The 19262-nt window shown below is 45.9% G+C and overlaps 1 protein-coding gene across 1 annotated transcript in view; it reads right to left on the bottom strand.

The window, feature by feature from the left end:
- Positions 1 to 592: 592 nt before the first annotated feature.
- The window catches only part of SDK1 (sidekick cell adhesion molecule 1), a 419880-nt gene continuing 401210 nt past the window's right edge, over positions 593 to 19262 (bottom strand). Inside the window, exons 41-45 of the mRNA XM_059826302.1 lie at positions 13181 to 13345; positions 10400 to 10537; positions 8307 to 8427; positions 7956 to 8085; positions 593 to 1200 (exon numbers count right to left, since the gene is read on the bottom strand). Of these exons, the coding sequence (XP_059682285.1) occupies positions 928 to 1200; positions 7956 to 8085; positions 8307 to 8427; positions 10400 to 10537; positions 13181 to 13345 (827 nt within the window). The 3' untranslated portion in view covers positions 593 to 927. The remainder of the gene's footprint in view (positions 1201 to 7955; positions 8086 to 8306; positions 8428 to 10399; positions 10538 to 13180; positions 13346 to 19262) is intronic.

Genomic DNA, 19262 nt, shown 5'->3' on the forward strand with positions numbered 1-19262 from the left:
GAAAGATTCCTCTGGCTTGCTGGGTTGTGTCCTTTGACTTTTAAAAGATGACCGATTCAAATGGCACATGCAGTCCACGAGGGAGGATTAGAGCCCCACCAAAAATAAACTGACCTTGCATCTGAATTCTTCCCACTTGCTTCACCCACCTACAGTGCTCTTTTGAGCCACCTCCTCTTCTAAAGGCCCTGGAGTTGGAATATTTAAAGAATGCAGCAGGTCCCATTTGAACAAGAAAGAAAAGCAGGTCAGTAATTCGGTATAAATACTCCAGTAGTGAGCCTAGAGCAGACACAGTGACACATCTGAGCCGAAGTTGATCAGCCAGTGCTCCTGAGGTGGGCAGCAGCAATGAGGAGAGAGGAGGTGTCTGCTTTTCACAGAAAAATTTGTCCCTTTTCTATATTTTCCTGCCTGACCTTGATGACAGGGAAAAAATAAAAATTAAAAAAAAAAAAAAAAAGAGTAGAGAAAAAGGAGCCTGGGAGGTTTTATGTTTTCTTTGCAAATCACATCACAAAGTCACTCATTGCATCTAGGGAATTCACCTCCTTGTTTGGGAATGGGGGGACAGGAGGAGGGGAGAGAAAGAAAGAGGGAAGAGAAGGGCACGGGAGCTGCTTCCTGAAGCAGTGTTACAAAAAGCGGTTAAAAAACCCCTACTATTCACAAGTGGTTAAAATCATCACTTTTCAGAATTCCTTTTTTTTTTTTTTTAAACAAAGGTTCAGCTAGTTCAGCTCCATATTTTCAGAGTTGATTGTCTTCAGAAAAAAACCAACCCCAGCCTCATTCACGTTCCCATCCATTTCTACCCTGATAGAGAAGTTACCCACAGTTCATCGCACCGGTCACGCACACACACAGTCACTGCCACGGGTCCCCCCGAGTGCCGCCGGCGGTTCGGCTGTATCCTCCAGCCCCGTCTCAGACGAAGGAGGAGAACCCTGTCACTGGAGTCCGGGAGCCGGGCGCGGGCTGTCCCGTCGGGGTGTACACCCCTCCTGAGCTCTGTGTCGTGATGACAGTCTGGAAATAGGGTTCTGTCTCGCTGGCGGCGCACTCCTCGTATCTGTAAGATGCCGGGTGCTTCACCCCCTTCTGCTGCCGCTTCCACGAGTTGTAGTACGTGGGGTCACTCATGTAGTGGTTCACAAAGGAGTGCTTTGGCAACTCGTCTTCATAATCCGAGTCAGTGGCCTGGAGCATCAAGAAAAAAAAAAGAAAAAAAAAAAATCAGCCATTAGCATCTATGATTTAGCCTGTTCCACTCTGAAAGAAATTAGAGACAAGTTTAATATCACCAGCTGACAAAAGCTCTAATTTTAGGGCAGGATGATTTGTAGTCCAAGTGTAATACACGGCAGACTGCAGAAAAGCACTGTGCTCTGGTTTAGCCAGGCTCTGCTGCTAGAGGGAGAGTCCCCCGACGAATGTTGGTGATAAGAGATGCAGAGAAATCCCTTCTAATTCACTGCAGAACGCTGCGGCGGGAACTAGGAGTTCCTGTTTCGATGCAGGGAAGTGTAGAGACGTCACAGGGAAACCAACAGCTTTCAATCGCATATTCAAAAAGACTGCAATCACAATTGAGAATGTCCCTTTTTGACGCAAGGACAGAAAGAACGTCTTCCGTGCAAACGCACCGAAGTTAGTCAGACGTGCTGTTGTTTGTGGTGGTCAGACCAGGCCACCTGCATAGCACTCTCGCTTTGGCTTGCAAGCCCCGTTGATATTGAAAATTAATTATATCACTGGAAGGGAATTAAGCAAAATTGCATTTTTTTTTTTCAGGCAAACAACTCTATCTGTATGTTCCAACTGATTATTGGTGGTACAACAAGGCACACAACCGGCAGTGACAGAAGAAAGAGAATGCAAAATCTGGAAACAAAGAGCTGCCAGGCAGGAGGGGTTGCTTTCTCGGGATGGCTCAGGCACAGCCCTGTGTTCAGAGCAGATCTTACCCCTTGAAACATTTATGCACGATGGCTGGTTAGCTTCAAAGCTCACGTCACTATCGAGTGGGAGCTCTGCTGAGGTATAACCAGATAAGCTTTGTGCATCTGCCCCTCCTCTGAAGCACTGCTGCTGTGATACAGCTGGAGGAATCACAGAGGGCTCGTACGTCTCCTCCGAGTACAGAGACCACGGCAAAGCCTTGGCCGCGGTATCCAAGCGCACATTTTCCTTCTGTTCCCACTCATGTTCCCACCAATAACAGCCACATCCCATACAGCACACAAACGTTTACCCAGTCATTTCCATATCTCATGCCTTCTCTTAAAATCTCTGGTTCGAGCACGCAAAAGCTTTTATTCCTTCCCCCCCGATAATCTGCATAGCCGATTCTAAAGGCAATTAAATATCAAAGTAGTAGCTGCCTAAGAGATACAAGAGAGAGACGGGTAAGTGCAGCTCGTAACTGTTAGTTGCTGCAATTAGTTTCAAAAGGTTGGTATCGTTCTGATCTATGACACCACACAGCAAACACACATCCTTCTTGATCCTGTCTGCCACACAGCTAGTCTCTCCTCCTCTAAAGCTCCTTTTTAATGGTCTCTGAAGAACAATCCTCAAATGCCTTGCGAACCATCGTTTGAAAAGGGCACCGCATCCATCATCCCACTTCTTTGCTTAGATAGCTGCTTCGATACTATTTCGTGCCCATTTTCCAGCGCAGGGGGTGGTGGACAGGGCTGAGAAATTGTTCCCAGAGTTTTCTAAAAGTCTGAGCAAAGCAGCTCTTTACAGCTTTGCAAAATTTCCCTTCCACTGTTAACCATGCTATGGCTCTTTCAGAATTACGTACTGTTTGATTATTTTAAGAATGCAAAGCTTCAGGTGCCTCGACACATAATTAATATTACAACAAAACCCTACCAGCATTTAATAATTATTCCAGAAGGAACTCAGCAAGTCTATCTCCTAGAAAAACGCTCCTCTGCACCAGCTGCCAGCCTCGGGATGCCAACACCCGACTCCCTCCAAAGACCTTCCCGACCAGGTGGTTTTTGCGGCATGCCTGGAATACCCCCAGATTTGGACCACTTCACAGCTCGTGGGTGCAGAGAGCAGCTCCAGAGTCTTGGCACCGCTGCAGGGAACATCCTGCCAGCGCTGCCTTGCCTATTTTTGTAAGGGGCTCCAACAAGAGTGCCTCTGATGACTGCAGATGTGGCAGCACGGCAGGGCATGGCAGCAGGCAGCAATAGCTCGGGCAGGCTGGCGGTCCTCAGCTGCAGATGCAACCAACTTTACCTGCAGATCAAAAGATCCCCAAACTCAGGTTTCCTCTGTTCTTATCAAGAATCGAGGTGTTGCACTTTGCACCAGCCTACATCTCCAAACATCCTGCTGCAGCTCCATCCTCTAATGTTAAGGTAAAAAGCGCCTGGGAAGCTGGGGGATGATGTGGGCGTCCAGAAGAAAAGTCTCTACAACCTGAGCAGAGGCAGGTGGTTATGGATCACTCACCAGAAGCAGCACCTGAAGGTGTGAACTCCTCTAGCTATCATGGATGTGCTCCCTCCACTACCACTGCCCTTGCCACGTCTTCTCACTCCTTCCCCAATCCACCATCACTCTTACTGACCCGGACGCGCTCAGCCACCCCCCCAAAGAAACAAGCCCCTGCTGAAAAGATGGATCGCAGAGGAGTTGAGGGGTCATAAGCATGAGGAGAAAAAACCCCCACGAACTTCTAGTGGTTCCTTACTGGTCTTCCTGATGTCCCCACAGACATAGAGAAACATAAAGACAGCTAAAAGGCTGGAAGCTCTAAGAAAGGCTGAGAAGAAGCTGTATCCAGAAGACCGACACATGACTTGATAGGTATAATACTGATGCAGCCACTTGATTTCTGCCCATCGCTAGCAGAAAAATACTCATCCACAAAACTAATACAATTTCTGTACCTAAGCCAAGTTCTTCTGAGATTGCCAGAAGTCAACATAATAAAGAGGAAAATACTGGGAACGCTTTTAGATGGACTGCTGCCATTTGAAATACACTGTCACTCGGACTTGCCATGAACAGAAAGAGGGAATTTAAAACAGTACCACCTGCTGATAATCTGTCCACTAATTAGTCCATTATACCAACTGAAAGAGAACACTAATTTAGTGTAAATAAGGCCAGCACCTTTCATGAAACATATAGAGCTGCACTAACTTCAGCCTTTCACCATCATTAGCACTGATGCTGGAAAGGATAACCTACTTATTAGTGTCGATACAACGTGCTTTCTCTGTGTTTCCTTCCGAACAGGCACAGACTGACTGTTCCATCCATGTTTCTAAACTATCTTCTAAGGTCTGCTCCGAACAAGGTACGAATGACCACCCTCACCAGCAAGGAATTCTCTAACTTGCCGTCCCACATCCCTCTCTGCCCTGCTGAAAATCAAGGAATAGCAAGATAAACCTGTTTTGCATGACAATACAGACGGCTTATACTAGAGGATTACTTTTTAGTGGTTTTTAAACTATCGAGTAAATAGAAATGCTGCAGGGCTTTTTGCTTTGTTTTCAGTTTTCTCCCTTCCCAGTGACTGTGGCTTTGTTACCTTGGAAACCTCCATAGGCTGGGGCGTGATTGGGTGTGCGGTGACATTACAGACTGTCAACCAAAGGTGCCTGGATGCCTATGAAACAACAAATACAGGAAAAAAGAGGCTATTTAAGTATTTTATTGATGGCGTGAAATGCACAAGTGCTGTTCAGAGGCAAGCCAGCGACCAGAGCTGCCTAGATTCGTCAATGGGAAATATGAAAATTGTACCAATTATCTTTTTTTTTTTTTTTGAAGTGACTGCATAAGAAACAACCTTTTGAGATTATTTCTAAAAATGTAGATGGCAGCACTTTCTTTTGGTTGACACGAAATGAATATGCGGTAAAAGAGGCAAGGTAACCTAGTATGCAAAAAGATTTCTCCAGACACGGGAACCCTTGCTTATTTAATGTGTCACCAGCACCTGGTTTCCACATGGTGCCCAACTTGTCAGAATCATTGGAGAACTTTATTGGAAACAAGTTAAACCATATTCCCTATTAAGTGTTAAGTGGAAATTTATAATATCTTCCCACAGAGCTGGGAAAGCAAAAGTCAGTTAGACTGCAGAGAGCAGCTGGGAAGACCACAGCATCGCCAGCACTGACTGATAACGTCCGCAATCTGTGAGAATATTATCTCCCGAAAACGGTTTTCGGGAGACCACAAGGACATGGGAGAGCAAACAAACGCACACCACCCTCCCCTCCCCTCCCGTAAAAGTGCTCTTCCATGGCTGGATGACATCGCAAATATATCATCAAATTTCTGTACGTGGTGTACACCAAATTTCTTCAGATTATCTGTCCAGAGCCTCGTCCACTTGACTCATTATCTAAAAGCCTATTATTATTAATCATTTAGAAATTACACTCTTAGCACTCTCTTGCTCCATACCTGCCAATTAAACTACTTTAACCTCATTAACAGTACTGGTGCTTGGCTTTCATGACATGGAGTAAGTTAACCACTTGATTTATGAATATTAAGAGTACTGCTTGGTCTGCTTGATTTTCTCTTTGTTTCTCTCTTGCTCTCCTCATCAGGAGGGAGCTCGGAGGAAGGCTCCCAGGCAGCTGTGTTGTAAGTGCAGTCAGTCAGCCCGAGAGTTTCTCGCAGACTTCTTCATGTTCAGTAAACCCCATGAGGCTCGAAGCCAGTGAGCTTCCTTCTTTTCCATCTAAAATCTTGACACCTCAGGCAACAGGGGTAAGACTAAGCAGCAACAAGATGACATGGGGGTTGAAAGCAAAAGCACAGATTTTGGCCCTGCCTGCCCTTATGTGCATCGTATTAAGTGGAATTGGAGATGCATGCAAAGATGTATTAGAGAAAAACAGCATTAGGACCCGCCCTTTGCTGCAGAGGATCAAACCTGTGTAGGGCTTCTATGTAAAAAGATATCTTTAACTCTTCATATAATGGGAAACATTTCTGTCTGCTAAGAGAGAGATGGAAATCCTGAAATTTGCAGAAAACAGAGCTTGTCTGTTAAGATGTCCTTTGAGAACCAAAGCAAAAAGAACAGAAAAGACAAACAGGAGGAGCTAATAGGTACACAGATACTTAAAAAGAGAGTGGTCAAACATCTATACCCACCCCTGCCCCAACCCACCCTTACCTCCCGTCTGTACCAGCCAACGTAAACAGCATTTTCAGGCTGATCAAAAGGTAGCATCTCCTATTGCTACCTCTACTGGGAGCATATTAAAATTTCATGCCTAAAAGCACTCCCCACCACAAAAAAACACCAAGCATCAAAGACATTATACAGAAGGGCTGCATATCTAAGCCCCAAGGAAAAACAGGAGGCACATTTTGTTCACATACTCACATGCACACACAGATTCACAAAAACACTAGAATCTCAACTGAGACCTTCAGGCTCGACTGCAATACACAGTAAATAGATAATATTAATAATAGCCCGAGAAAAAGAAACAAAAATCACTTTCTTCTATGTTGTACAAACAGTGCATATAGAAGGCAGTAATGACACCCTGCAAGTAGACTTTCGCGCATTACCAGGAGATACTATGTGGGGCATTGAAATTAATGTCAAAAGGTGCCAGTGCGAAATTCATGATCATGCTCAGCAAACTGTTTTAATGACAGGTTTAATGCTGCGTTGTTACAGTGACATGACCAAAGCACTATGGGTTTAATCTGGAGGGTAACGCTTGTGCGTTGCATAGACAGCAGCTTGAGCTACGCCAAGGAAAGCTGCCTGCACGACGGGTCGGCCACAGGGCAGCACAACGCAGCAGGCTGTCCGTGGTAATTAACAGGAGGTGAGAGCTAGGTAGCCAGGAAAAGCAGCTGTAGCTGCAGGTGCAGAAAAGCTACAGATGAAGACTGTCATCTTCTTTCACTACTTGCTGCTCTTGATTTATTCTTGCTAGAAGGGTCAGGTTTGGAGTGGTTTGGCCCACTGCTCGCTTCTTGCGCTGTCAGTTCAGATTCATCAGGATCTCAGCTGACGACACGCAATTTTAGAGACAGATTTACCTTTCTGGATATCCCTTGAAGTCCGTCTATTCACCCCTGGCAACTGTTGGACTTCTACAGACCACAAGCACTTTCTTTCTTCTTAAAGGGTATATAAGACACAAGATGGAGCACTGCCAGATGGATGATGCCGGCATACTTCCACCTTCCTTGGAGAACAGAGTCTAAAGGCAACCCGAGCAGAAGGCTTCTCTTGAGTTAGACTAAGGCTGCAGGCTGGGGTGTTCAGAAACCTGAATGCTGGGCTCTCACAGCCCTTGCCATGTGCTCCCTGGCACGTTACTCATTCCCCGCTTACTCCCTTTGTAACAGAGGCAGCAGTTATCACCACTCAAGACCACTCTTCTGAATCTTGGTGTTTGCTGCAGCTGTCTATAAAAGGCACTGTGAAAACTTCAAACCACATCCCATACTTCAGTCAGTGCAACAATCCAAAGCGGGTCCCACCTTCCACCTCATCCAGACGGTAGCTGCAGCCAGCTGGTTATTTTGCAGCATATATACATTTTCCCAAAAGTGCTCTGAATTTGCAGCCCATTAGGCAGAAGGGGATGTGCAGCCCCTCCCAGAGAGCTCAGCACACACTGGCTGACTGATTGCACTTGTGTTTCTACGTAACACTGGAAAACCGTGAATATCTGCCAAGGCCAGGTCTGGAATCTGTCCTGGCTGGGTCCTGCTTGTCATACTTTGCTTCAACATTTTAATTTTAAGATGTGATGGGAACAGCCTGGTGAATCGGACATTTTAAAGTCCCCAAGACAGACAAACAATGACAGAACAGTACAATGCAGATATGGGATGGGCGCTTCAAAGACTCGCCAGGATTCAGCGGGGAAATGAACGTCTGCAGTGACTGGGCAACATCTGGCAAGGCAAAGGGAAACCCTTACCTCCGACTCTGACACTTCTAAGGGCTTCTCGTTCAGGCCCAAGCCCTCGGTCAGCACAGCTCCATTGTACTTGTTGCAGATATCCTCATCAGAGTAGTGCAGCCCCCCTGGGCTTGGGCGAGGAGGAGACCTACAAACATAAAGGGTGAGTGTATGGGATGTTGTCATTTCTCTGAAATGACGCAATTAAATCATGCTTAGAAGCCAGCGTCACAGCCTAGGGCAGTGACTTGGGCATTAAAGTCCTCCGTACATCCTCCAGACAACAGTCTCTCCCCTTTGCCAATTTAACAGTTGCTTGAAGCTAGATAAAAAGCCATTTCCAAGAGTGTGGTGTTCCCAGCTTCTTACCTGGTTCCATTCTTCTTTGAGAAGGTGCTCTTGATGTTCAGGTGTCTGCTGTTGAGCTCCAGAGCAGTGAAGCCTCCGTTATCCAGGGTGACCGACTCTTCCATGTTGGAGATGGTTTTACCTGGAGCCAGGCAATGAAAGATTCAGCTGAAACAAAGGCACTTTTCCCCCCAAATACAACTGTAAGAGCTAACTTTTCTCTCTTTGTGTTTTATAACGTCATTAATTATTTGAAAATGTCTTTACCTTCCTCACTGGCAAATGAGAACAGAGTGGAGGAGAAGAGCTTGTCAGGACTGTGAACTGGCAGAAGGAGCCAAAAGAGGGGAAAGGAGAAGTCATGGATGGATGCGTTTCATTCGGAGGTAAGCATCTAAAATAGCATAGATGAACTGTGCTCCAAAAGTGCTTATTCTTGTCTTTTGACTATAAATAGAAACCAGGTGACTAACTCAGGTGGCCATTGAAGATGTCCTAAATCAAATGTTGTGAATTCCAATCATGCAGTCTGAAGACAAGCAAGACAAAGTAAAACTAGGGAAGACAGAAAAAGAGGAAAAGGAAAACAAAAAGGCAGGAAAGAAAGCAAGAGAAAGATTAAGTGGATAGCAAATGGGAAAAATATGTCAGAGCTGTAATGAGGATAAGATATAGATGTGAGAAATCAGTGGACAATGTAAGGCAGGGAAAAGTACAGGGGACTGGCAGAAGAGGGAAAATACAGCAAAGTATATTATTTCTTGTGATCAAATATAGCAAGAGCTTATTCTCTCCCATTCTCATTCTTTGTAATCCCAAAGGTGTGAGCTCAGCTCGTGTCCCGGGGAGAAGGACCGGTTGCATATTGCCACTTTGCAGCAGACAGGTACTTCATCCTCGGCTTCAATTTCAGGGCTACATTAAGACTCTGTGTGAACACTGATATCTGGCAGTACAGGTCAGACCTGTCTTTTCATGTCTGTCCCCCAAACACAGAGCAAAACTAAGAAGATGAGAGATTTCCTATGAGCCGTGCATACAAATATGTAAGAGCATTAACTTGGTAAAATACCACGGCCTTCATACGTCTTATATCTCATGGGACTGAAATCTGATTTTCTAACACTTGTTAGAAGCGAATTATAAAGAAAGAAAAGATCTTCACTTTGGGACTGAATTACTAAATACTGCCTGGAAGACTCCTTCATTACATTAATCCTTAAGAACGGGTAGCGCAAAGACCCATCCACCTGATCCTACTCATTAATGTGCCTTTTTTGGCACCTCCTGGCATCAGAACAATTTCTTGCTGGAGGTGGAGGAGGCTATCAGAGAAATACACATGTGAACAACCCTTCCAGGACTTTATTGTGGAAGGAGAAGAAAAGGTAAAATCAATATTCAGAGTTCAAGAGCTGGGCTTTTTGAAAGGGGACTATTTTAATATTCCTAGTTATAGAGCAGGTAGCTCCTTTCGGAAAGGAAACTGGTAAAAATTGTGATTAAAGGAAAATTCAAACCCTGATGCTCATTATGCCTTAAAGTTGAACAGGTCCAGATAACCAAGACACCTCCTAGCTGCTTGGCCCCCAGCCCAGGAACTGCAGCTTGGCTTAGGGAATGAATGTGAGATACAGGGCACTCTATTTAATGTAAAGGAGTTGTGATACGGTCCTCACACATACAGACCTAACATATTTGCATTGGGTACAGCCATGAAAAAGCAGACTCTTTCTCCTTCTGCCCATCTATCAGGGAATGATGACAAAGCTAAATGAAGTCTCAGCTCATTCCTTTTTTGTGGTCTTCTGCCAAGCATTTGACCCAGACTCTTTGGCTTTTGCTACAGTCCCTGGGACTTCCAGATGCTGTCCCATCCAAGCCCGTGGCTGGTTAGCATCCAAAACCTGGTAAGACCAGGCACTCTTTGCCCAGTATGGCTATGGGCAAAAGGCATTTCTACCAAACCAGACAGCAAAAAGATCCAAGTCTTCTGCTAAACAAAATACCTATAAAGAGAGTCCACGCCGATGAAATCAGGGCTTCAAAGGGAAGACATTTCCAGTTCCCACAGCTCTTGGGAGTGTGTGCACAGCCCGGAGCCGATGTCTTACCTGTGCTGCAGTTCTTGTACTTCTTGCTCTGGCCATGCAGGACCAATGCAAACACCACCAGGAGGATGAGGATCAGACTTGAGAGAGCCATCACCAGCAGAAACCACCACTCCTCGTAGAAAGGGGCTTCTGTTTGTGCTGAAAGAGCAAAAAACAAATAACAATTCCTCTTTATGCTCCTTCAAAATTTTCTCTTCTTCCCCACAGTGAACGGTGCATCTATAATAGTGTTCAGGAGAGAGAGGTGTTCAAAGGAGGTAACAGTCTGCTCTGCAGTCAGACTATCAAGGGGTTTGCTGGCGCTTCTAAGATGGCAAACGGAACCGGAGCATATCATGGCTCCAATGTCTCCGCAAGCTTCTTTCACACACTCGGAGCAGCACTCCAGAATCCCTTAGCTAAAAAGAAGTTATCACCAAGTAAAGAGAGGGAGGTTTCTTCCCACAGCTCCACACACCTGTATTTTTTGGCTACTGCAGTATGCTTAGTACTCCCGGGGTCAAAGGAACCACAACTACATCTGTCATGACCCACAATTATTCCACTTTTTGAGAGGCTTGCCCTGCCAAAATGCTGCTGAGTGGCTCTTTGAAAAATACCACTAGTGCCGGGGAACAAAGTACACGTGGTTCAGTGTCTTTCAGTACCTCCATTAACTCTAACTTCCAACATCCACTGCTACTCTATACCGTTTCCCCATCAGCTGAGCCAAGCCTGATGTGCAGCACGCGGGTATCAATTCTGTTCCCTGGATTTTGTGTGATCTCAAGTAATTTCAGCCCATTTGACCTCAATTGGAGATGCAAAATGATACTAACTTCCCCTTTCTAGGCTTATGTTGCCAGTCTTGGTTTAAAGTAATAAGTATTGTTATTTTCTTGGGGTGATACTCTCTTTGTCAGCATCCCTCAGCTTTGTGAAAAAATGCTACTGCTGGCGCACAAGCCGGCAGTTGTATGTAATTTCCCTATAATTCCCCTACCCCCATAAGGTAGAAGACACCTGGTAGGAATGGGCGATGCCAGGAGACCAACCTCAACCCCTCGCTATCACTGAACCCAGGCACTCTCTTTCCCCGACTGTCCTGAGCCCTGGATCTAAACACAAGTCTGTTGTAAGCCTGATGATAGGAGCTCAAATTTGTTCCAGATCACTGGGTATTCTGCAGCAGTGAAAAGTAGTCACGATCTTTTTTTGCTAGGAGGCCAGTCCAGGCCAATAAAGTCCTAAAGGCAAACTGCACAAGCCATGCTGGGCTGAGCAGATTCAGTGCAATTTACACCTCCCTGTGCTAGCTGAAGTGGCCAGCCTAAAATGCTTTATACTTTTATGACTGTGAATCTCAACGGAAACCTCTTACTTTCATGTAGCAATTTGAGATGAACTCGGAAGCATCAAAAGGAGGTGAATTAAATAGTTCTGTTCAAGTGGAGAACTTACAAACAAGCGGTTTATTTATAAAAAGCATCACAAGGTGCTGCATGCCCAGCTTCAGAGAAATAATGTCTTCCAGGACAGGAAAGACTGACATGATTACTGACCCTTTACATTCTGTTATAGTCTCTGTGAAGCCACAGATAGGAAAAACACTGACTCTTGGTGTTTGAAGTGGGTTGTCTATGCCCTTGTCCTGAAGGAGAAAAGCAAGGGTAGCACTCACACTGAAATCCATAGACAGCTCTCACAGGCTAAGTGGTTAATTGTGTAAGGACAAACGCAGCCGTGATAGCGATAGCAGCATTTACTACTCTTGCCTGCTGGGTAACTGTTGAATGGTGTTTACGCTTTTCACTGGAGGAGCAAAGAGATAAAAGCCACTCCAGATACTGGAGCACTGCCAGGTTCTCAGGACTCTCCAGAATTCTGAATCACAAAGCCGCTTTATCAGGTTCTTTTATTTCTCTTGTCTGCCTTTGCTGACGCAGCAAGGATGAAACCTGTTTCTCAAAAGCAACCTGGAGTAAGTACAGCTGTCTCTGCAAGGGTAGGAGGAGACCCGAGCAAAGCTCGCACGAGGGCAAGCTCTCCCACTTCACAACAGGCCGCCGAACTCCAGCTGCCCAGACATGGCAAGCTGAGTAGAATTTGCTTTTTGAGGTACTGAAGTTCCTTCAGAGAACCAGAGTGCCGGGTTGCTCAGAGGGACTTTGGAAGCACGTTTAGGCCATAGCCCTGTTTACTGGGAATAAGCGCAAGGGAGCAGGGAGGGTGAGGAGAGCCCGAGAGCATCACCAACGAGCTGTTCTGATGAAGGGGGACTGCAGGCATCCCTCCGTACTGGATCTGCCAGCGCAGAGGCTATCAGGAATGTTTTTGTGAAACTACACTTCTATATTTTTGAGAGCTAAATACAAAATACCACAGAAAATGTTTATCAGAGAACCCTGGGAATAAAAAGAAGGAAGCAGAGTTAACAAAACACCAGACTAGGAGAGGAAAGGAAAAAAAGCAGATGCATTGTAGACTGTGTAAATTAGTCTTAGGGCAAAAGATCTTACATATAAACACTCATGAAATTCCTGAGAAGGTTCTTTGTCAAACTTGAAAATGGCACACACGCATTTTTCCCCTTGAGAGTAAACCATACTGTAACAACAAGCCTTGATTCACCACTGTATTACTCTGGTTTTATCCTAGAACAAGTGAAAACAAGCTGCCCTTGATTATTTGTTGCGACTAGAGGATCTGGGTTGGTTTGTTTTTTTTTTCCCCCTCCTCCTTCCTCCCAACCCCAAGAAATTCCATTAGACAATATATATCAAAAAAATAATCCATGATTACCTGATACTGCCACAGAGGGAACACTTGGTTCTCCATAGCCAAATTCATTGACAGCCACCACCCGAAATTCATAGGTCACACCCTGTTTGAGTTTGTCCAGGCCGACTGTGTAGGAGGTAGCACTGCGAGGGATGTCCTTCACAAACATATCCCACAGTCCTTCATCTAGGAAAGCAGCAAGGAGAGAAATGGCACGGACTGTGCGACTTGGCACTTCCCTCTGCCCACTGAAAAAAAATTGTCATTAATTGCGTGTTTCGACCACAGGCAGTGGACGTGCTTACCTGAAGGCTGCTCAGTGATACGCACAAGCGTCAGAATGCCCTGCAAGACCCCATCTGTAAAGGCATTTATTCACGGTGGGGGTCTTCTAACGGCCCAGATGGAAGAGGTCTCCTCTAAAATCTGCAGCAGCACCCACAGTGACCTGAGCTGGCTAGAGCAGCTGCCAGCCATCTGGGCCCCTCCTGATCAGGTAAGGTCGTTATTTGACAGAGCAAGTAAACCCAAAGCAACCTGCTACGTTAACGAGTCCTAATCGCACAGGTTTTGCCTGCTTTTTACATTGCAAAACTGACTTCCCTATCGAAGGGCGTAGGCTAAGCTTTGCAACCTAACGTAAGCTTTGGGTCTTGGCGGGAAGTACTGTGGCCTTGCATGAACTGGTGCCTGCTGAACTGGTGTCACTGGAGTGCTGCTTGCTTCACAATATCGACAGCGATATGTCCTTCGCGTGTGCTGGCCCGCAGCGCGGCACAGCCCGCAGAGCGAGACAGCCAGCACTGCGCCTCTGCGCCATGCATTTTTAAACAGGAATGAGTTTTTGTTTGTTGCATAAACCTCTCAAAGTGGTTAGAAACACAACGCCATTCTGAGGAGAGTGTTTCAGTAGGGTAATCTCGGTTCTCAACAGCCATACTGACATTGATCGCGATGCGCATCCTGACCAGGCACCGTGCCGGTCCCTGATCCATACCCGTAATCTTATATTCACTTGACTACAATGGAAAGAACTTTCAACAAGATGGATGCTGTTACCTGTAAGAACAAAACCAACTATAATTAAAAACGTCAGTCAATAATTTTGAGTGCAGGAATCAAACATTAATCTAAGCGGACTGCTTTTCAGTAACAATTGGTGCCCAGCAGTTTCGCTGACAAAATGGAGTTACTGTCTACGCGTGGGGCCAAACTCTCAGCTAGCCTAAGCCAGTGTAGCTCTTACAGATCTGACCTCACAAGTATCCCATTGGGCTTTTATTTTTAGTTGTCAAAGCCTTTCGAGCAATGTCTATTTTTCTCTGCATGTCCCACAGCAATGGGAATACGACGATAACCTCTGCATAGTGACGACTCCAGCCCAGAGCTGCCTGCTTTGAAAGCGAGTCCTCTGCACTCTGAGATTCGAGCATCAGCATGACTTCTGTAGCTCACGGTGTTATCAAGGTAACAATAAAGCAGGAGCCAGCAGCACTACCCTCAGCGACCTGTTCCACTGCTGCAATGTGAGGCAGGAATCTGTTCTCATTTGCTTTGCATTTACCTGAGTGTAAACTAATTGGAGTCACCACAGCGATTCCAGATTGTGCTGGTGTAACACAGCAAAATTTGGCCCTCAGCCTACTTCTGTGCAACAGGGAGTAGCAGCAAAGATGGATTGATTAACACTGCAGGTGCATTTCCATGTGAATGTTTTAACTTTGGCATCAGTAAATATTGGCTCAGTAATTTGTACCGTGCTGCACGTCTAGCAACACACACAATGACTAACAACCCCCAAACTACATCTTTTCGGATCATGAGGATTGGCAGTCTCAGTGGATGCAAAAAGCAAGCTGAAATGTTATTGTTCCAGCTACATTTGAGAAATACCAAAGAACAATAAAAATAGGTAATTTTTCTGTCACGCTTAAAATTCAGACCAATACATTATTCACCAGCATGATCAGAGTATAATGAAGTTATCATAATGTACCATTGTTATGTATTAGTTGGATATTACGATGGCTATAAAACAAGAGATAAAATATTGACTTCCCTTTTACAGGGCAATAGAAGGCTAGATTATTTCCACCACGTAAACTTACAGTGTAATAAAAAGGGAGCTTGGGGTTTAGTTTCTCTGAAGAGGGTGGAGCGAGGGATGCATTTTCAATTGTTGCAACCACCAATACTAGAAAGATGCATCTCAGACTATAAAATATTGCCATAATTGCTAGAATTGCCTGAGCTTTCATAAACACATTTGAAAACAACAATAAGAGAATTTGAGCCCATTGTGAATTGTCTGAAAAGCAATTTGATTGCATTGAAAGCCACTTAAATGGGAGAAGAAAAGGCAACAATAAAAATGAATGTTCAACACTCATTGCAACAAACACAACTGTTCACACATGCACTGTCTCGCTCATTTTCTCAAACCTATCAGGGTGCACAGTGCAGAATATCCAACAGACCAAGAAGTGTAAATTTAACCACTCTGCAAAGCTTGCAGTAAGTTGGAAGAACTACCCTTGAGAAGTCATTGTTGCACTTCCACCTCTCTGACCCCTCGGCTATGGCGGCGATGGTGGGGGGCAGCAAAGGCTGCTGGTGGATGTTTCTTCAGAGGGATTCCTGTCTCACAGGGACTCAGAGATGTTCCGGCTGGTGGCCAGATCTTCTCTGGCCCACCCCCCTTTCGTTCATTGAAAAGATCTTTGCCCAACCTTTTTTTTCTGGGGTAGGAGACGGGGCTTGGCCGAGATGGGACCCGGTGTGTGATCCTTGGGATCCCAGAGAGGTGCTGATGCAGCTGCAGTGGTCGGAAGTCTGCACGGTGGCAGCCTGGGAAGGGGGACATCCTTATGTCTCCCCCACTGCTGACCCCAAGCCAATGCTATGCACAGGATAGTCTGTGGCTTCCCAAGCCCTGGCCAACAAGATTTTTAATTCCAGAGCCTCAATTAATTAATCTTATCTCCATCTGGAAGATTCAGGCCCCTCCTTGGAGACAGAGAGCACAATCAGATATATCCAAACTAAAAAAGCATTTTATTTCAGAGGTGAACGTTGAGATTAAATATTGAACACACACTGGTGAATTCATCCACTGCGTCTCTCTCCCCATCCCTCAAAACTAGGTTTGCTCTAAATGTTAGAAGTTCAGCTGAAAGAGAATTCATTAGAAGGCCACTTGTGATAGCAAAGATTGGCCTTTAAGTTCAGTAGAAAATCATTAGTTCACTGCAGACAGTATTTTCCGCTCAGGTTAGGGAGGAAAGATGCACATGCCGTGGTTGGGATATCAACTGGGTATCATCTCATAGAAATGGCCAAGAAAAGCAAAGTTTGCAACACCGGACGCCCACAAAGAGGTGCAAGGCTCAGCCAGCCGCAGTCAATGTCCCGAGAGAGGGGGACGCACTTGCACTGCTCGCAAATGCTTTTCCTTCAGTAGCATCTGTCCCTTTCTTCATTTCACGCTGCCTTTCACTGGGCACTCGGCTTCTTAACAAAGGCCTAAATGTGTGATGGAAAAGGGAGGGCTCCTCAAAAAAATAAATTTTTCTTTGCTGCTTGTTTCTATCAACGCTTCACCAGACCCTGCCCCAGCCTTATTTCCTGCTGACGTGAGATCTGAGCTTTATCTCCTAGCCTTGACTCCTCCACCCAATTTGGGAGCGAGGCACGTGCGTGGGGAGAAGATCTGAATGACAGGGGAAGGTGAAACCTCCTCCGACCCAACACGATGTCCAGCCTGCCCCGGCCGCCCTCCTGGCCAGGCGCCGGCCATCCTGTGCCAAGCGAGGAGCAGCACTGCAGGTCGCAGCCATACACAGCGCCCGCAGGCCAGCCTGGCTTCACAGGCAATTAATTGGGGTCTCCACGCTGAATAAAACTGTCAGTCAGTAACGAAGGCTCCCGGCTCTGCTAACTCAGGCCACTAACAAACAACTGCCGTGCCGCGGCTGGGGAGAGGGAAAGCTGTCAGTTATTCGGGTCTTGAATGCCAGCCTTCCCCTCTTGGACTAAGAGGAGAGCCATGCCGTAAAACTTTCTCCTAATTACACATTAGGAGGTTTATGAGGGGAGAAGCAGCTGAGAGTTAAGGACCAGCTGAATGCGGGAAGCGTTCCTCCTACAGAGGATGAAATTAAAACGTGGATGTATTTGTCAGAGGCAAAGGGCTGGATTATCATGCAAACTAGCGAAAGGACAAGAATGGGAAGTGAAGGCTGACAAACTGTCAGCCTCGGCATGTCGTTCGCGAGCAGAAGCGAACCAAAGGCCCCATGGCAGATGCCGGCAATGCAGCTGCACCCTTCACTTTGAATTTACTGACTTCTGCTGGTTTGTGTCCATGTTTGACACTGCGCTCCCTCATTTGTTTAAAAATAAATAAAAAAGGAAGAAAATGTAAAAACATTACTCAAGACACCAGGAAGGAAACTAAAGTGAGATCTGCCCTCGGGGTGTGGGAAGTGAAAACCAGCATTTCTGGGAAGGCCAATCCCCACTCCAAGTAGACGGGTTCTTCCCCAAAATGTCTGCTGCCTTCATAGAACTGATCATCTGGGGGAGCAAAAGAAAACACTTCCCTGACTTGTCTGTGTCCTAAGCTCATGATTTGTGGCTGATCTGAGGTTTACCCAGCCTGTTCGCGAGTGCTAGGAGTATTATTATCGGAAACATGTTAAGATGCAATTCTCTCCCACTGGACTTAAGTCGTCCCCTGCTTGGGAAAAGCAAACAAACAAAACCCAAAACACATCACGGGGAGAAGCAGCAGAAGAGGAACTCTATACCGGCTTGTCCTGGGTCAGAGGCTTTTCCTGAGGCGACACAAGCCGTGAAGCAGACTGACCGACCACCTACGCAGCTGCCCTGCAGCTCAGGATGAATGCAGGAGGCAAATACCCGCATGAAGGTGCTACGCTTGGCAGTTACGTATCCGCGTGCACTCCTGGCAGCGTGGATCCCTAGGGTGTTATGCAAAAACACCCGCTTTGTAGATAGGGTATAACCGGGAAGGAAAGTCTGTGTGAGACTGCTTGGTACTTTACAGGCCACGTGCCCACCGTTAAAGCACAGTCCGGAGAGAGGAGCCTTGGATGTGGCATGGGGTTGGGAAAAGAGGGGTGAAACCAGCCTCTCTGCTCCCTCTGGCAGCACTGGGAACCTTAACGTTGTTGTGCCATTTCTGACTTTTCCTCTGTATGTATAAACTGAGGACACGATCTAATACCCATTCCTTAGCCAGCCTAGTTGATGCCTAGGGAGTGCTTACGATGGCAGTGACAGAAGCTGCTTAATTGCATTTCTTGTAATGCACAAGGAGCTAAACTGGAATCCATTTCTCCGGGGACAGAGAAGTTGAAGGAAAAGAAAAAACTCTTCTGTTTCTGTAATATCTTCCTCTAGCACAGATCACTCTGGAAAAAATATTGGTTTCCCTGCTCCATCCCCTGTGTCCGAGTATATTCAAAATGCAGAGGAGGCAGTCAGCCTGGTCACCTTCCATAAATCCGGGAGAGAAACAGGGAGATTGAATGAACAATCTCAGCTGCCTGCTGCCACCATTGCTAAACCCAGCAGGGCAGCCGGAGCCCTGGGAGACGCAGCAGGGCACTGAAAATCTCAAAGGGAAGTGACAAAAGGGGGTAGGGTTTGCCATTTCTGCCAGAAAGCCACCCTCCTACTCCGATGGAAGAGTCTTGGCAGGGAGCTACAGCAGGGAAAATGAGATGATACAGCATTTAACGTTTGGGGTAATGAGGCCTATAATAGATGACACTTGAGATGTGAAACACTAAGGTAGTGGTATTGCATTTAAATATTGGCAACAAGCTAAAGCTTTTCATCTGTCTGCTCAATGCCCCTTTTTTGATCTCAGAAGGATGAATATATCTTTTCCTTCCTTGATTTTATGTGAAGGGCACTAGTCAACTGCTCTTCTCTTGGACAACAACTCCTTAAAAACAAAGGTTGCTCCAACCCACACCCAACTACCCATATAAATCAACGTGCAGAAGCAAATTCTTAGAATTATATTAAAACAGAAGTTGCTCTGAATGACCAGCCCTGACAGGAGGAATTAGTT

Source organism: Gavia stellata, chromosome 18, assembly GCF_030936135.1.
Source record: "Gavia stellata isolate bGavSte3 chromosome 18, bGavSte3.hap2, whole genome shotgun sequence".
NCBI classification, from domain to species: domain Eukaryota; kingdom Metazoa; phylum Chordata; class Aves; order Gaviiformes; family Gaviidae; genus Gavia; species Gavia stellata.